Source organism: Clarias gariepinus, chromosome 3 (assembly GCF_024256425.1).
Source record: "Clarias gariepinus isolate MV-2021 ecotype Netherlands chromosome 3, CGAR_prim_01v2, whole genome shotgun sequence".
In the NCBI taxonomy this organism is placed as follows: Eukaryota; Metazoa; Chordata; class Actinopteri; order Siluriformes; family Clariidae; genus Clarias; species Clarias gariepinus.
The window spans coordinates 27,217,731-27,239,545 of record NC_071102.1 but is presented as its reverse complement, the minus strand read 5'-3'; the positions used below and the strand labels follow the sequence as shown (position 1 = coordinate 27,239,545).

The 21,815-nt window shown below is 37.5% G+C and overlaps 1 protein-coding gene across 1 annotated transcript in view; it reads left to right on the top strand.

Moving 5' to 3' along the window:
- gabbr2 (gamma-aminobutyric acid (GABA) B receptor, 2) overlaps window positions 1-21,815 on the top strand; it is a 204,344-nt gene that overhangs the window by 140,465 nt on the left and 42,064 nt on the right. The window contains exons 9-13 of the mRNA XM_053492912.1: window positions 3,275-3,355; window positions 5,131-5,281; window positions 6,623-6,755; window positions 10,581-10,688; window positions 21,027-21,149. Coding sequence (XP_053348887.1) covers window positions 3,275-3,355; window positions 5,131-5,281; window positions 6,623-6,755; window positions 10,581-10,688; window positions 21,027-21,149 — 596 coding nt within the window. The remainder of the gene's footprint in view (window positions 1-3,274; window positions 3,356-5,130; window positions 5,282-6,622; window positions 6,756-10,580; window positions 10,689-21,026; window positions 21,150-21,815) is intronic.

Genomic DNA, 21,815 nt, shown 5'->3' with positions numbered 1-21,815 from the left:
ATGATTTGTTCCACAACCCAAAAATATTCATATAAAAATAATTTATACAAAATATAAAGCAAAAATTAAACAATTAACCTGCACGTTACCTTTAAAAAGTGTGTAGCTGAAGTAAGACCAGAGATGAGAGAAGGAGGGAGGGGGCTACTGTGTTGGACAACATTCTCACAACACAGAATCACTGCTCACTGACAGAAACTGGATCTTTAACAAGTAACCCCTCTAATGACACTTACTTTTGCTTAACGCGCACACACATGGTCACAGTGGTATAATAAACAGTACACGTCTGCATGGATGTTGACTATACGAGTGACACGCATTGAGACTGAGCATGGGAAATGATTACCCACAAAACTGCAACATGCGAGAGAAAAACCATTGGCTCAGTTGCACATGCGCACAACTCATATGTCAAGCTCGTTAATTAAGTTAAAATTTATTGAAAAATTTAGCTCGCCTTGCAAAATGCTCACAGACCAAGTTACTCGCAATCCAAGGCTCCACTGTATGTTTAGGCACTCTGCAGCCTGTTGCAGTTAAACATTTGTTCCAATTTTTTTTTTACTTTGAATGAATGAAGATTCAAAATGGAGACTTTTGTATGCTGAAGTGTTTTCTTCAGAGAGTTTTCTTTGAGTGTTTTAAGGATTCCAGTGACCTTATGGAACTGTATGTGTATTAGGCCCACCTTATCAGAAATAGCTAATATGTAAAACGTAAATGCTGTACCCAATCAAGTCATGTATCTTGCTTGTCTGGTTTTATCTAGACACTTTTATGTAACTAGACTTTTACTTTCAAGTTGCTCTCTGCAGTTCATTTTAAACAGTTACAGTACAGTATGAGCACAAAATACAGATTCATCATTTTGAAATACTGTATTATGCATCGTTTTAAAAACAATCACAACCACTACTCTTTATACATGCAGTGCTCTATTGTACTAAAATGACATACTGTATTCAAAAGAATATACATAAACTAATAATAATGCTCAATAACTGTAGCTATACCCCTCACCTGAAGAGCTGTTAGCTTAGAAGCAGTCATTAAAATTGATGGGAATGCATAAACCCATTAGCCCAGTTCAGCCACCAGATTGTCATCTCAATGTAAACACCCAGGACAAAAAGTTCTTCTGAAAACACCAGTGCAATGGGTCCGAACAGTCTGGCATTGACTGCTAATCCAGACTCTTAGTGAAGGCACCAGACAGACAGGAAGAGAGAAATGTGGTGGGGTTGGCTAGGGGAGCGTGCAGTTAGCAATGATTTTATGGCCTGTAATGGTGTTTCAGGCTGTGGCTTAGAGAGGGCTGACCCGCATGGCTGGATGTTCAGCAGGCCATAACTAGTTCAGCCAGCTACAAACAGCCTCATTTCCACACACGTAGCAGAGAGAAAAAAAGATTTAAATGAACGTAAAAAATATGGTTTTCATCCTGTCATTTAAACCATTTTACTATATCTATATATAAAATGTTCAGTCACATAAACACGCATGGAAGACGACACGATTTCTGTTTTATTAACAAAATTACAAGGCTCTTCTGATTGAATTTTGGGAAAACCCATAAACACATGAGATGAGATAAATAGATTAACGACATTACAGATCTGCTCATGATGATCTCCCTGTGCGTGTCACTCTGCTTATAGCAGTTATTGTAGCACACCCATGAGACATACACAAACTAACAATTATATCAGATCAGATCTGATATATATGAGACACCTTGGGTTTAATTTGGAATTAACTGTTATTCAAGGGCATTTTCGATGGTACCTACGGACACATAACCACAAACATATCTAGTTACAGAACCTAATGTTCAATAGCCTTTGTGTGTTATTGCTTCATTATGTTCAAACATCTTTTCCTCATAGGAGGTAAGACATTACTTCATTTATTGCGGCTGATGGAAGCATGGATATTAATATAAATGTATGTTCTAATTTTTTAACAGTCTGCACCAGTAATATTACATGGGAGGTTTAATATCCATCAATAGTTTGACAATGAAAATATTAGGGTTAAAGGTCAATGATGTGGGGTAGATTTATATATCCCTCTCTCATATACAGTATACAGTATATATATAGTCTTTCTCTTAAAGACAGCTTGATTTGTGGTTTTAAAATTTGTAAACATGTTTAATGTCCACAGTGAGCTCTACATTCATGCCTAATTTTTAATACAAAACATGTTGGAGAAAAAAAGGAGTATGCATTGTAGTATTGGGCACTGGTGGCTCAGTGATAGGTATTTTGTCTGCTATGTAAAAGGCCTGGGTTAGAATCCCAGCCACTGGATGCAATGCCGGTTGCAAGCTTAGATAAAATAGGAGAGTTGCGTCGGGAAGGGCATCCGGCCCAATAAAAGGTCCAATGGACCAAATGTGACCAACAAAGCTTGGCTCTGCTCCTGTTACCTGAAAAGAGACTGACTTTAAGATGGTGCAAGGATTTGATTTGAATGCCTCCTGTCCCAAAGCAGCAGCCCTTTATTGAAGGTTCCATCGAACTACAGTAGTACAGTAGATGGTTCCTGAGTAGCCCCAGAATACACCAAATGTGTAGTCCATTGGACCAAATGTGTCCACACATACACTGTCCACTGTGACGCCCCCTTGCTGGGGAGCCAAAAGAACAACAATAACAATATTATTATTAGTAGTAGTAGTAGTAGTAGTATGTGTGGGATTTTTTGAAAAAAAAAAAAAGATAAAACACCTGGTCCATACCTAAAAAAAAGTTTTCCTTTATAAAACACATTTGTTTTCTTAAAAAACTGCTCGGTGTGGCAGCGGGAGTTTATCAATTCATTTCTCAATCCAGTTTTATTTATTTATAGCTTTTAACAATTGTCACTGTCACAAAGCAGGTTTACAGAATCATAAGGGAAATTTCGGAAATGACTTCGAAATGTGTTATCTTCCCCTGCAGATAGGGAGGGGCCCTTTATTCACCCAAACATAATAGCTATTAGACTCGGCTTTGCCAAATACCTAAGCAAGTACTACTCAGGCTGTTGTGTTGTTTAAAGTCTACTGTACATACAGCTCACGTGTGCGTTACAGACACAGCACACACAGTGGCAAAAAAAAAAAAAACCTGTGGTTAGACGCTCTACTGCTCACTTGAGTTAATGTTTTTATTTTTTTTTCTCCATCACTAGACATGATGTATTTTTATCTCCCAGGCTAAAGGAGTGATTCTGACTAGAGCTCTTATCAGAGCTGTTCTCAGCTTCTTTCTGCTGTCTTTTGCAGAGGGCCAGGAAGTAAAGGTTGGAGAGTACAATGCCATCGCTGACATCCTGGACCTTATCAACAACACCATCAGGTTCCAAGGTAAGGAACATCCAGAAAAGTGTGGCTCTGTGTGTATGTGTACATGTGTTTGTTTGGATCAGCTAATGAATTATTGATTGGTTTGTTTTTTCCTCAAATTCCCATGTGAGTTCACATTGTTTATCATCAATGTCGTCATTTGTTTGATTCCCAGCACTTCTTTATACCATCACACTAACACACACACACACATAAATAGGTGTTTACGTCAGACTTGTCTTCAAATAGAACATGGTAAGACAACCCATAGGAATCAGTTGGAACACTGACAAAAGCTTGCAAAGGAGAAGAAAGGAGAAAAAAGGGAAAAAACATTGCGGTCACTGACCACAAACACGCAACAGAGGGTCATTTGCACAGTCTTTTTAACTCAAACAAATAGGCTAAGGATAATTTACTTTTGAAATCTGTTTAAGATTATTATAGTGTGGTGAAGCAGCCTGTTTCTCAGGACCTTGCAGCTTTATACTGGTGTATATAAACGTATATATACACACACATACATACATACATACATACATACATGGCCAAAAATATATATTATATAACATGAAATGTACATCATATATAACACCTGTTGAAGTGTGTATGCATTTATTGGGCCCCTTAATATATAATATATAAGCCATTATGATAGTCATAACCATAGTCAATTAAATGAAAAATCCACTAAAAATAATTATTATATTTATAAATGATAATTTATCTAATTATATTTTATAAATATCTTTAAAAAATTATAACAAAAAGTACTTTGGTCCTGAATCTCCAGGGTTGATGGATGAGTTCCTGCCTTGTGTTTAGTGGGTTTCCTCTGGATACTCCGGTTTCCTCCCAAAATGCTGTAGTGTTTGAGTTTGTGGGTGCTTGTGCCCCACAAAAACCTTATGTCTAAATCTGTGTCAGGAAATGAGGCAAGGCAGGATGCAAATGCAGTTCAAATGTTTATTGAGCTTTAAAATGGCAAACAATCCAAAACACAATGAGCGTGCAATGTGGTCAAACAGGCAAAAGGTCAGGCAATGTGCAAACAGAATATTGTAGGCAGAGCAAAGGTCAAAAAAAATAAATAAATAAAAAAAAAAAAAATTCGAACATAGGAGAACAAGCAGTCACTAGAAATCTGAGCGTTTCTTTTGCAAAGGTTTAGGTGCAGAGTGAGTGCATTAAAAGGTGAGTATTAACTGAGAACAGGTGTGTCTGATTAGAGTTGTAGTTCCTGGTGCATTCTGGGATTTGCAGTTTAGAGACGATGCCAGTAGTGATTCAGGTAGTGTCAAATAAAAAGACAGAAAAATGGAGGAAAAGCATGACAATATGAAATGATATTAGCCACTAAACCCCTTAAACTGTTGTATAGATTACCAGAGACAAAATCATTATCGGTTTTAGCAACAAAGATGGCTGGAAAATTATTTGAATGCAAAACGATGAATACAAATTTATGTAGAAGTTTTATGCAGATGAAAATTAACAAGCTAAGTTTTTACATTTAACCCAATATCTGTGTATCTCTCTCATCACTTTTCCTCAAAGAAGTAAACAGCAGTGCTCTGAAAACAATGTGTACCTTAGACCAGCTGGTATTCTAAGTTGATTAAAGAATTAAAAGCTAAACAAAATCATGAGGAAACTCTGCCATTATTTAAGTCAGTGATTTATCAGTCTTTCCCAACTGGAGGAGCTTTTTGAAGTTTTAGAGAAAAATGCAGTAAAACAAGCAGCAAAGTGTATTTTTTTCTAAAGGCTTGCTGAAAATCCTGTCTCCATCCTAGGTGTGGAGCCTCCCAAAGACCGGACGTTTGTGCGCCTGGAGCGACGTCATATCAACGTACCACTTTACAGCATCCTGTCCACCATCACGATCCTGGGCATGCTTATGGCAGGCGCCTTCTTGTTTTTCAACATCAAAAACCGAAACCACAGGTCAGAATGTTGTTATGCATGTCATACTGTTACATTCACCGATAGATCTCAAACCTCCTGTTGACATGGACTGCTTTAGAGATTCTAACATACCTGAAAAATCGAAATCTGTAAGAACCAAGATGGTTCCCTGTCTTTTCTCTGGTCTTCTCCAGCCAATTAGACACAAATTCCTTCAAACATTTAAAATACTCCTTAAAATTACTACCAGAAGATTTATCCAGTTTACAAGCTACTTTCGTGGCCAGGTTCGAGTTTTTGTAGTTAAGCACAGGATCTAAAGTTTAGTCAGTGACATTCAAATTCGATTGACTCTTCAGCTTCAGTCTTGCTATTTAATACACTCTGCCATAGCGAGGAACTTACAATGGTGGACTCCAAGGAAGACAGGGGGAGATGCTGAGTAGCACTGAGGCAGAAGAGGGTCTATGCATTTAATTAGTCCCTTTATGACGTCATAAAAGAAGGAAAATCCATCAGATGTTTTTACACAGATGGAAAAAGTAAAATAGGATGGTCCCCCCTCATATTTTGCGTGTGTACACGTACAAGAGACCCATGTACTGTAAATGTCCAGAAATAATGAATAAAATATATTTTGCATAATGGATGACCTTTTTAAGGTATGTAAATTTCACTTTGTTCACTTATGAATGTAAATCGTTTAGTAAAAGTCTTATTATTCATTCTGCATGCAGTAATATGTCCATTAGTAAATTTACAATAATTTGTTGTATAATTAATAATTATTAATATAATAATTATTGTATATATTTATATATATATACACATACATACTGTACACACACACAGTATACACACAACCGTTTTTGAGCAGTCAAATAAGAAGTACCTTATTTGTACCTTACAGCACAGTAAAATTATATATATATATATATATATATATATATATATATATATATATATATATATATATATATTTATTTATTTATTTATTTGTGAAAAAAGGCTTGGTTTAGAGTGCAGTGTTGGCTGACCTACAATGCCCCAGGGATAGGGGTTAAGAAGGGGCAACAGTGGGACTATAATCCCTGACCTTCCAATCAGTTACCCAGAGCCTTAACAGTTTGAGCCACCACTGTCTTAACAGTATTATACCAAGATGATAATAATTATATTAACATTAATAAAGGTGGGCTGGGATTTTCACTGCTGTAACAAACAAGCAAACATCAAAAAACCAAAACTAAATGTTATGGAATCCTTGGCCCCACTTTGAGAACCAGTGCCTTATACGATATGTTATTAATATAGGATTTAATGTAAGTACTGTATGTATGCCTGTGTGTCAGTACAATGTTTACTTTTGTCCTTGCACAGGCTGATCAAGATGTCCAGTCCTTACATGAACAACCTGATCATCCTTGGAGGCATGCTGTCCTACGCTTCCATCTTCCTCTTCGGCCTGGACGGCTCCTTTGTCTCAGACCAAGCCTTTGAGACCTTGTGTACTGTAAGTATTGACAGCTCTTTCAGCAGCATCTGTGTTCTGACCTAAAATGTGCAGCTAAATGTATTTAAGGAACGATTCCACCTTAACCTCTCCATACCATATCCTGGCATGCTGTACAATGCCGAACTTCTTTAAGATGATTTTGGCATGTTGTCCTGCTACCTTTTGTCAGAACTTGATGATCTCAACCTTCGATTTAATTAATACGTTTTGATAGCTGTGAAGGCATAAGTCCTTGGGGAGAGTCCAAAAATCGTGTGGTGTGTGACGTAGGTTAGTAGCCCGAGCCAAGTCTATCCAAACAGCTGAGACAAAAGCTGGCGGTCTGATAGAAGTGACGATGGATGCCAGCCAAGCAATCAGTATTCCTGCAGACAGCTCTGATGAAATGAGTCAATCATTGTGTCTGTAGTTAAGCTTTCTCTTTGTTATGTTTTTCTAGCGATAGTTTGATGACTTGTGCCTGTTGAGGTAAATCAGGCAAAGGTATAGGACATGAGGTGTTTATGTTCCTCTTTCTTAAAGACTGGGATCCATAGCGCTATGTCACACCTTTATAAACCCTACGTGATAACTGACATGTACCTATGTAAATATTTTTAGATACGTTCTCCAGTAGGTATCAAAAACCTTTACTGTATTGTTTTGGATCTTGTGCATTTTCAAAACTTTATGCCTGGAATATTTATATAAAAATCATCATTATGGGTTGGTGTGCTTTATTTCTCTTGTACTACAGCCGTTTGCTCAAGATTACAAGTTTTAATGCATCTTAACCTAATCTTTAACCATTTACTTAGTTATTTATATGTAATATCGTAGACTCCGTGTAACACGGTCACCCGCGCAAAGGGCAAATCTGCGGACAACTATGCTAATATGCTGCAGATTTATAGGCAGGCAGAGCAGCAGACAGCTGTGGTTGCTAGGCAACCCTGCCATGTTGCCAATCAGAGCTAATGCGCTACACCTGTCCGGCAGATTATTTAAACCCCCAGAAACCAGCAAACTATGTGCGAACATTAGATAGCACTGTGTTGGAACTGGTGTTGGTTCTTCCCTTTTGTGCGCAGTGACAGTAAGTTGAGGCACCATGCCCCCTCTGTGTATAAGGTGGAGCTGACCATGGTGCTGAATATGTGCTGGGTTTTCCTCTGCTTGTTGAGTGTGAGGGTGGCAGATAGTACGAGGCGCTGACTCTAGGTCCACCGTCACAACTGTCAGAATTACTGCTGTAAATTACTCAAAACCTATAACCAAAATCATCCACTTAGTATTAGAAATATTTACAGACATTTTTATAGTTGTAAGGAGGGACTTTTTTTAGGTGTTACATAGCTCTATTAAAACCAGACTTGAAGTGAAGTTTTATTCACCCTCCTGATGTGGATGTTGGAATGAAAAGTCAATTATGATCTTTAGTTTTGAGCAGGCAGTGCTCCAGTCGAACCTTTTTTGTTGGAATTCTTTTATTCACCCCAAGATGATTTAACAACTCAAACAGTTTTTTTTTCCAAAATTGGAAGGATCAGATAAAGTTTACAGCAGTAACACAACAGATACTTAGATATCATTATCAAAATGCTTCATTGGATGTAAATAAATTTATTAAGTTGCCTTAAACTATTCAGCTCTGTAATTAAATCTTTAATATAAAATAGAAAATAGACATTGTTAGGGTTTAAAATGATTGACATCTATTATTATATTTAGCTTTTCTATGCATATGTACGAGTTCTTCTTCAGTAATCTCAAAAAAATAAATGAGCTCCCAGTGCTGAAATTGACCTTCTCAGATTTATTATTTACAGATTTATTCAGGCAACAGAATAAGAGCAGTATTTATCATGCAACAATTCATATAAAAAATTAATTAAATAAAAAGGTAATGGAAAAAGGAAACAACAATGACAGCAATGATGAAAGCAAGAATATATAGATGAAGATAATGAAGATGAAATGCTGCAGATCTTTTTTATATCCTAAGATGTATGAGCTTGTCTCACCCCTGACGTGTCTCTCAAGCCTTTAAGCAACTGTACAGTAGTAGCAAAGCTCCAGCATCAAATAGCAAATTTCATTTTTTAATTAGACACTACTGTACATTCCAACACTAGGAAGGGCAGTTATCTTGAGGTTACTGGCTATTACAAAGTTCATTTTTTCATTCTGTTTGGGAATTCTTCTGGATTTTCTGATTAAATGAAATGTTTATGATTGTCCTTTATAAAGGTTAAAGTCCACATCACTGTTTTCAGGAGATGTCATGACTCTATAAAATATTTTATGAAACTGGGATGGAAGCATATACACACATATTGTAAAAGTCTTGAGCCACCCTCTATTTTTTTATATTTTGCAAAGCAACTATTTTTTTGTAAGAAATGTAATATATATGTATAATTTTTTATTATATTTATCTAATATACATCATAATTTTTATACCTGTATACCTGTATATACACACTGCATACACTAATATAAGTCCCATTCCTGCAGAAAACTGCACCCCAGAACCTATGATGGTTCAACTAGAGTTATCATGCTTACTAGAGTTCACGATAGCAATGACTGGCATGACATCAATTTCAAGTGCACTCACAATTTTTTTTTTCTTTGTAACAAGCTCTTATGAGCTCCAAGCCTGATATTTGCATGTTTGCATTGCTAGCTACAAGACGGGTCATTCAAAAGCTTATTTACTCTAAACCTGTAGAATTTATGCAGATGTGCACCAACATTGCATTTTAAAAATAAATAACCCGAATCTGCTTGATTTGTTATGTAAAGCCAACAGGACAATCAAGTCAAAGTTTGTATTAAAGCCTATTGCCATTACATAGCTATCTTGATGCAGTAACGGTAATTCTGCAACCAGATTCATCCCCATCACCATTAAGTCTTAGAAAAAAACTGCCGGTGTTTATTCTGTTTTTTACTTTGTTTCTGGCTGTTATTTTTCTAAGCAAAGCATGGTTTTTGCCTCACTGGAGAATTACCTGACTGCAGATTTGAGTTGTTTGCAGAGAGTAAGATGGGGCGGCTAGTATCAGAGGGCTTTGCGTAGGTCTATAAAATGACTGACAGGAGGCCAATCCAAACACAAACAAGCTTTCGCAAACACAAATCTCAGATCCAGAAGGCAGCTTCTCAAATGTTTTGTTTTTTAGCCATGTGATCCCCTTGTGTGGTGACCTAGATTGGTATTTTTATACTTAATTTACTTGTAAATTAATTTACTACTTAATTTAGTATTTAGTATGTGTACTAGTAAAAAATGCTATTTACTTCTTTATTGCAATAAAAGCATAAAAATAAGAGAAGAGTATATACTCAATACTAAGATGTTCAACCATGATATGATGGATTAATGACTAACAGGTTTCCACATCTCTTGTAGTATTTTAAAACAGAACTGGCAGACCTTTTTACTCTTCATACCTCACACATTGGCCATTAAAACACAGCCTTTACATAGACTATTGTCATTATATGAATTATAGGAAACAAAAATCAATCAGAAATAGAAACCAAAGTTGACTATAAATGATAATCACACAATAACGTCAGTTTATGAATCATGCGATCAAAGAAGAGAATCAGTATCCTATTTAATAAGCTAATCAGCCTGAAAAGACTGCAAGTGAAAATCTTTTTTTATGTAAACATATAATCTCATATGTAGTATTAATTATTTTCTTGTAATAGAGCATTCCAAATAATTAAAAACAATATATTGCCTTACTGATCGTTGCAATGTGAACCATCAGTAAAGAAAGCTCTGTTTGGCCTTGATCTAGCTGAACTGATGTGTTTCTTGTTCAGGTTCGCACATGGATCCTCATTGTGGGTTACACAACTGCGTTTGGCGCGATGTTTGCGAAGACCTGGAGAGTACATGCCATTTTCAAGAATGTAAAAATGAAGAAAAAGGTGAGCATTTAATTAATGTATTCAACTATTGAACTGCTTAGAACCAGATGTTTCAACGGAACTGTTATGTATTACTTGAACATACTGTATACACGTATTCAGATATTGAGCTAAAGTGCATTACAGTTGTTTGATCCAGCACAATGATTTAAGAGCAGTGTTAAGAAGCAAAATCAAGAAAGGCATTCTATTTATTTATTTATTGTTAAATTGTATGAAGAGTCCTACATACATACATACATACATACATACATACATACATACAACATAAATTAACAAAACTAACTACTGTAGCTAAGACAACTAACTAACAAAACAACATGACACAATAGTAAGGACTAATAATAAGGTAATAAGGTAAAGACTCCAATGTGCTGTCTGCTCCCAGGTTTTGGTTGCCTAGAAAGCTAACCAACTCTAATGTGATAGCTAATGTGGTGTAATAGCGCTCAACCAGTACTTTAGTTAGCTACGTAACATGTCATCTTTGCCCCTTAAAAAACACACCACTGGACAAAATTTCAGGTATAAGACATGATGAGCTTTGTCTCTCCATTTCTTTAACTGCAAACAACATGTTTTATATTTTACTTGTACACTATTGCACAGTTTAATTCTTTATTCGACACGTATCTCAGCTTCTTGTTAGGCTTAGGTTGGCACCCTGGTACAGACAGGGTTAAGGACCTTGGTCAAGGCCCCTGCAGGGGCAACCTGGCCAAGCTGGGGGTCGAACCGCTGACCTTTCCACCAGTAACTCAAAGCCTTAACAAACTGACCGACCTCCACCCCTACAAAACATGCAGAGAATGCTCTTAAGAAACAGCAATTGTTGCTTTGGCCCGTACTGGTTTGTTTTGCTAGCAGGATTTTTGCACCATGCTTTATTTTGTTTTTTCTTGCTATCCGGATTGCAAAAAGATCACCTTCCATCCATGCACTCTAATTAATCCACCTAGAAAAATTGTCCTACTGTCAACCTGAAACAACTTTAATGATGTGCTCACCCTAAGCCTGCTTCTGTGGGCTTCAATAGCAGGGCTAAGTATAATAGGGGGTTTTACTGAAGTAAAGATTAAACCACCCATCAGACAACAGACTTTTAACTTGTCATTTTCAGAGGGTTTAATATTTTCTGGGATGGTACTCTCAGCACATGCCCTACCTAGACACATGCCTTCTCTATATGATAATTGAAAAACACTGTCAAAAGGGAGGAAGCTTATAACTAACTGTTAAATAATAAAACTGTAATGAACATCCCAGTAACATCCCAACCTTATGGACATATGGGCAAGTGACGCAGCTGCCGCTTGGTTAACCGTATCCATAAGTAAATCCTAGTTTTACTCTACTAGTGTTTCTTGTTATTTTATTAATGAAATTAACAAGTGGTTAGCATGGGGTGCATGAGATTTGCATGTTCTTATGGTCCTTAGTGGGTCTCCTCAAGGTATTCTGATTTCTTTTTAGAATCCAATGAGATGTGGTCTAGATGTTGGTTCCAAATTTCTCAGTGTTTGAGAGTGTTTGTGCTTGTGCATTGTAACAATTACCCAGCCTTGTTATCTGGGATAGGCTCCAGGTCCACCCATGACCCTACACAGGATATGCTTATGGGTTAGCACTGTCATCTCGCACCTCCAGGTTCTATTATTAGGTCTAATTGGCATTTCCAAATTACTCAAAGTGTGTGAATGTTGACTGGAGTTCCTACCAAGGTTGTAAAAAATAGAATAAATACAATGGTGACCATTGGCCTCCAGTCCTAGTTGGACTACAGAGGTTCCTGGATGGATGGATGGATGGATGGAGATAAATTGTATATAAAAGTTTTTTTGTTGTTAATTTATTTATTGGTTTAAGTAATAAGGTTTCACTACCATCTTCAGTAAAACTGAACAAGATTAGTTTCACAACCTACAAATTTTGTTGACCTGATTTTTTTTTTTAATGATTGACGCATGATGAGATACTGAGAATTATAACACAAATAAATACCCATGACTAATATAAGCAGTATATGTGGTACATACTGTACAGTAGGTAAGGTAATGGACACCTATTGATATCTCCATTCAGCTTCAGCTCACTAGGATTTGTGTACTAAAGGAAAATCTGGCAACCTTGCGAGAGTGGCGTGCCCACAGGTCATTCGAATGATCTGCATGAACTGCTCTAAAAAAGCATGTTAAGCACCTGTTTAACACCAGCCTGAATATGGATAACTTTCCCCCACTTATCCCCTGACATATCTTTTGAACTTAACTCTGAATACAGCCCACACACCGTAATTGCTGGCTTTGGAAGCAGCCAAGAGCCTGAGCTATGAAGAGGTTGATGTAAGCGAGGTACAGGTCTGCACTGTGGAACAGGCTCTTCAGGGGATGCTTAGTCCACTAACAGTTAGATAGGTAGGTTAGGGGGTGGATTATATTTGGGCATAATATACTGTATATTGATGCAGTTTTCTTTTTAACAATAGGACATATAAGACGAAGAAGTGAAAAATGTACTTGTGTGTAAATGTAAACTTACTGTACAGTCAGTGGGTAAAGGCTAAAGTGGATTATTTATTTTGAAACTGGGTTTTTGAAATATAGTAGTTAACAGCCTTTAAGATGCTTTCATAGGTCACAAATAGAAAATAAAAGAAAACAGTAACCAAACCTTTGACAAGCATGCATCAAAAATGATACAAATGTGTGCAATGATACAAATGTGTGCATTACATTTAATGTTTATAGTTAAATGGTTTTACCTGTACAGTACAAACAAACCAAATAAGGCAATGCAACAGAGTTCAATTTAAACAGACTAAACAGTGGATATGTAAAAGCCTGTGCTTGAAATAAAAAAGGCAGAATTTCTTTATTGCATCGGTGGTAATAATAGACAGCAAAAGGGTGGAAAATTTAGCATAGATTTGAATAAACATCTCTGCGGCTCCCAACTGGCACAACAGAAAAATATTTACCTTCTCACCAGGGCATCGTGAGTTTGAATCCCGACAAAGGTAGAGGCGTTTGTGAATTGGAGCATAGAGAGTTAAACTGTCTATGCTCTCCTGGATAGATAGATAGATAGATAGATAGATGCTTTATTGATCCTGAACGAAATTCCAGGAATCTAGTTGCAATGGAGACAATGGCACAAAAACATGTTCGTAAATGTGATTTTACACTGTATACAGTATTTTACATAAAGTCAGTACACAACTTTCTTACATAAAGTTACTAATGCAATGCAGAAAAAAGTTTTGTCTGTACATTAGTCAAAACTCATTCTTTCAATGATATCCTACCTTTTCATACATTAGTGGACCCGAAACATTTACATTTAGGCATTTGGCAGACGCCCTTATCCAGAGCGACTTACATTTTTTATCTCATTATACATCTGAGCAGTTGAGGGTTAAGGGCCTTGCTCAAGGGCCCAACAGTGGCAACTTGGTGGTTGTGGTGGGGTTTGAACCTGGGATCTTCCGAGCCATAGTCCAATGCCTTAACCTGGCCAGTTATAGGAAAAATTGTCTGTATGTTTGTATGTCTGTCCAGACAACTGGCTGGACAAAATTAAATGAACCTTTGCCAGTCTTTCAGTATGTGCCTAAAGTTTGACCTGCATCATGAATGAAATCAAAATGTTAAGTAGAAGAAACGTTATGAGCAGCTGAGATTATGTCACAGCGTCTAGCATTTTAAAAAATTTATTTAGTGGTTTTGCCTCTAGGTGGGCGTAGCTACCCCATTGCATTGACGCATCACTCAACAGAGCCAATCAATGCAATAGTTTAAAGTGTATAGATAGACAAAGAACTCAAAGAACTGGAACTACAAGCCGCCACAATTACCAATTACACACACATCATTGCGTACTCCAAAAAAAAAAAAAGAAGGTATGTACACTATAAAAACTGATCCTGAACAGCGCCAAATATATCAAAATGTTGAATAGAACAGTTATGTGCCAGATGCTGATCAGATATTTTTCAGCTTTAAACTATTTCTAAAGACTCTATAACTGTCAACGATGTCTACTTATGCTAGTAAGAAAATAATAATAATAATAAAATGCACTGCAATCCTTGATGTGCAATTAAGAACAATTGTGCGATAAACATTGTGAAAGTGACGGCTGACTGAGTCTATGCATATTGGAATGATATGTAATACTGAGAGTAGTGAGGAGACCCTGAAGCTAAAAGAGTTATTCGGATAGCACCATGAAATAGTAAACAGTATATAGCAGAATAGCATTAAGCCCTGATCTCCCAGTCCACATTCCCAGTCCCCTGTAGAGGTGATGAAAAGCCGAATGGCTCTGGGGACAACAGATTTCCTGAGACTGTCAGTTGAGCAGCTTTGCAACAGAAGTCGTCCACTGAACACTCTGTGCGTTCGAGGTTGGTCCTGATGGACAACGCTTTGTTTAATCACAGTGACACTGGCCGGTAGTGGGTGTCTGTGTGTTCTTGTATCTGGAAAAGGTCGTTTCCTTCAAGTGTGTTGTGTGGAAGGATGTATTTGAATCATGTGTCTCGGTAGAAGCACATGTTAGCCCACACCTTTCCCAGGAGTGGGGAGCTGTCATATGAAAACTGGCTGGTGAGTGGGAATAAGCAGGTGACCAAAATAAGGAAGAACAACAAAAAAAAAAAAATCTATTTTTGTAATACCAAACTACCTCTTGAGTCATAACACCCAAGTCAGGAAAGGTTATTTTAATTTCCAGGCACAAAAGTAGCAGCTGTGTGCAAACAGGGGGGAATCAACACCTGAATGAATTAGCGAGGCACCAGCATGAAGCGTCGTGTTTACTGCCCAAAGTGAACTAGCGATATCCCAGACCTGTAATACTGCATCATCACATACATACTTACACAAAACTGACACACACTTCATCAAAGACTGTGTGATTTTGACACCACGTGTTCACACACACTCCCGCTGACCTCGTTTCTGACATGCTTTCTATTTTCATTGTTTCTCACTTTTAGATGCGAAATAAGAAAATGGAGAGGGAGGCAGATGACACAGAGGGGTTTTTTGGTTGTGTGAGGCATTATGTAAAGGATAGCTAGCCTGTTACTGCACAGCTCAGCTGGCTTTCTTATTTATAGAGCATGCATGCGCACACACACACACACACACACTTGTTCTTTACTGCTGCAGTACCAGTGTGGGTGCCGAGTTTAAGTGAAAAAAATGTGAGATAAAGAGGAAAGATAAAAGCAGATGTGTACAGTCATAAGCCTGGGGAAAAGAACATGTAATGGTCATTGAAAATGCGGAGAATAGTGAATGGTAGAGGAGGGTTTATGTTTAGGAGCAATATAATCAGCAGGAGCAGTGACCTTAACACATCTGCTTTTATCTTTCCTCTTTATCTCACTTTTTTTTTCACTTAAACTCGGCACCCACACTGGTACTGCACCCAAGTAGATCTTTTGTCCGTGTAAGATAGAGAATATCGCCTAACTTAGAACTTAATGTACCGTATACATCTCTAAACGAAAAGGAAACAAAAAAAAAGTACACAATAACATGGTTCAAAATAACATGGTATGCAAATAATATGTCTACTGTATAAAAAAGGAATGGATATTTTTATTCATGTATTTAATTTTCTATTTTATTTATTTCCTGATTAATAAATGTATTTAAATTTTTTTTTTTTACTGTAATAGACTGCAACGTGAAAAACTGATTTTTAAATTATATCTATGTAACAACCTCAGCAGCAACCTCTTTTCCCCTCTCGTCTGTTCCAACCACTCAGCATCAATATCACCAGTATACTGCACTGATCATCTGTCATCATCTGCACAGATGATGCATCATCTCACTGGTTCTTGCCCTAAATTAGGCGGTGGCTCAAGATTTTTGCTCAGGTTCAAATACACTGCCTATCCAAAAAAAAAAAAAAAAAAAAAATATATATATATATATATATATATATATATATATATATATATATATATATATACACATAATATTTAGTTTGACCACCTTGCTTTGATTATGCAATGTCACAACATTCATTTTAGTCCAGATTTATATTAATTTCTCTCTTTTGATCTTGTATTGATGATGGGAGGGTCAGAACACCATCTAAAGCCTTCTCCAGCACATTCCAATGAAAGGCTCTTACCTACAGTATTTAGTTAAATCCAGGTGTTAACATTTTTTGTCTGGTCAGTGTATGTCCTATGTGACATGTATGAGCTATGTCTTCGTTCTTGATGGCTGTGTGTTTTGGAAGTGTTACGAGCTGGAATAGTGGTTATGAGTCCAGAGTTTCCATAGCTTGGGGGAAGCAGCTTCGCCTCAGCCTCAGTGCTGGCCTTTTGAGAAGAGCAATAATATAGACCAGTTTTCCAGTTCACTTATTTGGAGCTATGGATAATTATATAAAAGTAGTTGTACCTAGAGAAAAAACAAAAATTGGACAAAAAAAAAAAAAAAAAAAACAAAGACCAAAAACCACTACACTATAACCAGTATAGCGCACTGCTCCTTTTCAGACTAGGAACCAAAACCTATGAATCCTATAGCTATAATGTTATCTATTAGACTAATGTTAAATAATGTTATAATTCATGGTAAGGGTGTATCCAGGGCGTGCGGCAGGAATACATTCCAGGCCACCATGCATGCAAACATTGACATCTAGGGCCAGTATAAGGTAACCAATCCACATACTGGCATGTTTTGGGGCGGAATGAAAGCATAGAACCCTGCACGGATATGAGGAGAACATATGAATCTCTAAACAGACAGTTATCTGAGCTTGGAAGTGAACTAGGGACACTACCTAGTATCATACAGCATTGTGCCCTTATTTATAATTACTGGGGTTACTCAATACTTCAAAAAGACAGAAAACAAGCTAAAGGCTGTGTGTGTGTATATATATATATATATATATATATATATATATACACACACACATATATATATATAATATATATATATATATATATATATATATAGTCAGTAGTAATTACAGAAGCACACAAGACACAGCAAGAACAAACTAGACACAGGTGCAAACAATGATCAAGGGATGTAGACAAGGTGGAGCTGAAACAGGAAGTAAACAAGCGGTTCTGTTGACAGCATGTTATCATTATGGGAGAAAAAGCAAGAAGCCATAGCAGAAAATCGTGTTTTTGGCTGCAAACAATCTCTATGTTTTATAATGACTAAAAATATTTACTACACTAACTTTAAGTGAGCGAGAAGCATAGCACAATGGCGCATCTGTTTATTACAACTTATTGAGTTAGATGAACAAAAATCTTATACCCTTTCCTGTGGAAATATTAATGACATTTTGGGACAGCTTAAAAGGTGTATCAAATAAACTGGATGGTAGTTTGATCCCTGTTGCTGCCTGTTGGGAAAGACTCTTAACCCCGCGACCACAAGGCCCATACAACCTCATGCCACCATATGCAGTGCCGGTTCCAAGCCCAGGTAGAAAATATGAGGGTTGTGATGAGAGGGGTGTCCATGTAAAAACCTGCGCCAGATCTTGCAGATCACATGATTTAATGTGTTGACCACTAGGACAAAAGGCACCTAGAAAGGCACCTATCATTGCTGTTCTCAGGGGCCAGCACTAAGAGGCTAAGACGAAGCTACTTCTCCCAAGCTATGGAAACTCTGGACTCATGCCCACTACTCCAGCTGAAGACAAAAAATGGATGATATTAAAACATAATTAAACAAAAACAATGGATTAAGTCATGGCAATAGCAAAATTAGCAAGAAAACCCCTTGGGTTTTACAGTAGTTATGGAATGATTGCTTGTGGGTGGTGTGGGTGGAGCTCTATAAACATATGCCTCAATCATTCAAATGCTCACCGTTAGAGATAAGATTTAACCGGTTAGATTTAAATTTTGAAATAAAAGGCCAATGCACATTAAATCCACCAACACTGAATATGATCCATAGTGTGTTAATGCAGACAGACCATATATGCCATCAAGCATGCAATCAACCAGACTAGGTTTCTTCCGTCAGTCATAAAGCATGTAAAATGCATCTAAATCAATAATCAGTATTTAACTAGCAAGGTATATACAGCGTGGCTGTGGGAGGATCGCAACAGACACAGAGCCAGACTATCTATACACTTACATGAGAGTTTATTGACAGGAAGAAACATAATCTGACAGATTTTCAGCCTCTATCGTGCTCAAAGAGTACAGCCGCATTGACGTTCTAAAAGCAGACGTAACCACATTTCTCCTGTAGGATGATAGCAGAAGAGGGCATATCCTGTCCAGTTCGCAATTCTTAGTTTGTCAGTATATCAGAGTAAAGAGACAATGATTTAAAAAAAAAAAAAAAAGGTATCTTTAATCCACAAGAAAATTAGGGGGATCGGTAGCTCAGTAGTTGAGGCATTGGATAACTAATCGAAAGATCCAAGGTTCAAACCCGAGCGCCTACAAGTTGCCTCTATTGGGCCCTTGAGAGAAAGGAGAAAACCGTTAATTGCTCATTTTTAAAATAAAAAATAAAAAAAGAGGGTTAAAAGTCGATATTAATAAGGGTGTCTTCCAAATGCTCCAATGTAAATTAGATTCTCTGATGGTCAGCATGCAGAACTCATGTGAGCACTACAGCATGCCCAAGCAATAGCTGATGTTCACTCTGGAACTATGTTTGGCACCTTTTTGATAATCTGAGACACAAACAGCTGGCGCTGAAGCAATGAAAGGGGCTGCCATCATCACCAACAGCATTAAGGCAGAGTCTGAGAGCATGCTGAGTATAGTGCTGCATTATCAAGCCCTGCAGAATTTCTTTTGCAAGAGTATTTCAAGACACACTCACACACACACACACACACGAATACAGGCTCACAAAGAGCACATGCTAAAGGTGTTGTGAACAAACAGAACCCATTCTGGCGGTGATCTAGTTCCATAAATCAGGACGGTTCATGGTGCATAGGCCAGAGAGGGTGTTCCACTTATCACACAGAAAAATGTAGCAGTTTTTGTACTTAGTGATAAAATCAGCTGCAGTGCTGCAATTGTCTACAGGATTATATTAAAATTAGATAATTAAAATCTTAATCTAGTTTAATAATTCTTTAAAATAGGCTAGATTATTATTGTACATATATAGAAAGGGTTTGTAATATACAGTAAATACATCCTAAATAAATACATTAACTGAGATGTTCTGGTTTCTTCCTACGAGTGTGAAGGCACAGTTGTGACAGTTTTTTTCCAAATACTGGTGAGGCTAATGCTCATCCTATCCCAATTGCATCCCAATTAACTTGCTTTTTTTCTTGTTGCCATCATCCAAACACTTGCATTACTGCTCCATATTATTTTGGAAAGAATGGAACTAAATTCCACCATGTTCATACGTTTGTTCTAGACACTTGTTTTAACATATTACATATTAAGTTATTTACAATAGTTAAAATATGCATGAGTAACTATACTGTATATAGCCACCTTATACACTCACTCACTCGTCATTACCGCTTTATCCTGTATTCAGGGGGCTCAGGGCCTATCTCAGAATGCTTAGGGCATGAGGTGGGGTACACCCTGGACAGGGTGCCGATCCATCGCAGGGCACACACACATACTGTGCACTCACTCACACACTCCGGGCAAGTCGGGAATGCCAGTTAGCCTAATCTGCAGGTCTTCGGACTGTGGGAGGAAACCGGAGTACCACTTTATATTATATATATATAAATGCTTTTTTGTCAAATAATCTAATTTTAATACTATGTGAAATGCGCGGATCTTCCATTTTTCGAAATGTTAGACTGTTTACTTGAACCTTTCACCTTGGGCTGATTGAGGATAAAGGAAATCTCTTCCTTTATCCTCACAATTTTCATGACTCTTGACAGCTAAACATAGCCCAGGTTAGTTATGATTGAACTTCAACGTTGTGGGTGTTCTGGGATGTCTTGCCCTTCAAATGTGGACCCATTTACCGGGTCTTTGTACCCTAATGTATTGCAATATTTCCAGTGACACGAAAGGTTTTAGCCTGCCTTTGTTTGAGCAATTCCAAAGCCATCAAAAGCCTATGGATCAAAACCAATCGCAAGCTCTATTCTGAGCCATGCAGTGGGGCATTTCTGCAATGTGATACCTTTAAAGTGCACCCAGTGTCTGCTCTCCATGCCCTTTCCTTTGATTCTGTCCGGGTCAAATGCTGTTAAATAAAAAGAAAAGATCAGACAGTGCTTTCATCGTCCGAAAGTTCAGCATACTCCCTTTTGAATTGTCGAAGCGTGGACTTACCCTTTTTCGTTTCTCTTCTGCTTTCTCTTTTCCTCCAGATTATCAAGGACCAGAAGCTGCTGATCATTGTGGGAGGAATGCTGCTAATTGATCTGTGCATCCTCATATGCTGGCAGATTGTTGATCCCCTGAAGAGGACGGTGGAAATGTACAGCTTGGAGGTTGGTTTGTGTGTTTGTAGTGTTGATTCACTGTCATCCCTTTTCTTTACCTTCATCAGGTAGAAGCATAATTATTGTTAGGTGTTAAAAAAAATCAGATCTCAGGTGGATTGTGTTATTTGTGGTCCAGGAAGCAAGTCATCCAGACCTTTCCAATCCCATGGCGTGTTGGCACGAGCCAGCGGAAAAGAAACACTTGGCTGATCCGTTCTCTGACTGCTGTGTCAGGGATGACATGTGGGAAATAGAATAAAGCTGGGTTAAGAATGGAGCTCTGCTCCTTTTAACCATGTTCTAAACCCTGTCGCTATTGATTAAACACTTCTATCTGGGTACTGTACATGCCCAGCTCGAACATTCCAATTTTTTTTTCAATGATTTTTTTTGTGATTTGATCTATAGGTCATACATTACACATATCAAGTGGGTTGAAGTGTGTCACGTTTTTCAAACATTACATTGCATACTGTATCACTATGAGCAACATGTGACCATAAATATATTTCTGTGCCTAGAGCCATCAAGGTTACCCAAGAAAATCCAAACAAAATTAGTTAGCAGAAGCAGTTGTGTGCAGTTGTGGGTTGAGGGCCTCGCTCAAAGGCCCAGGAGTTGCAGCTCGTCAGCGTTGATTGTCCACTAAACTCCACCAATCATAAGATGATA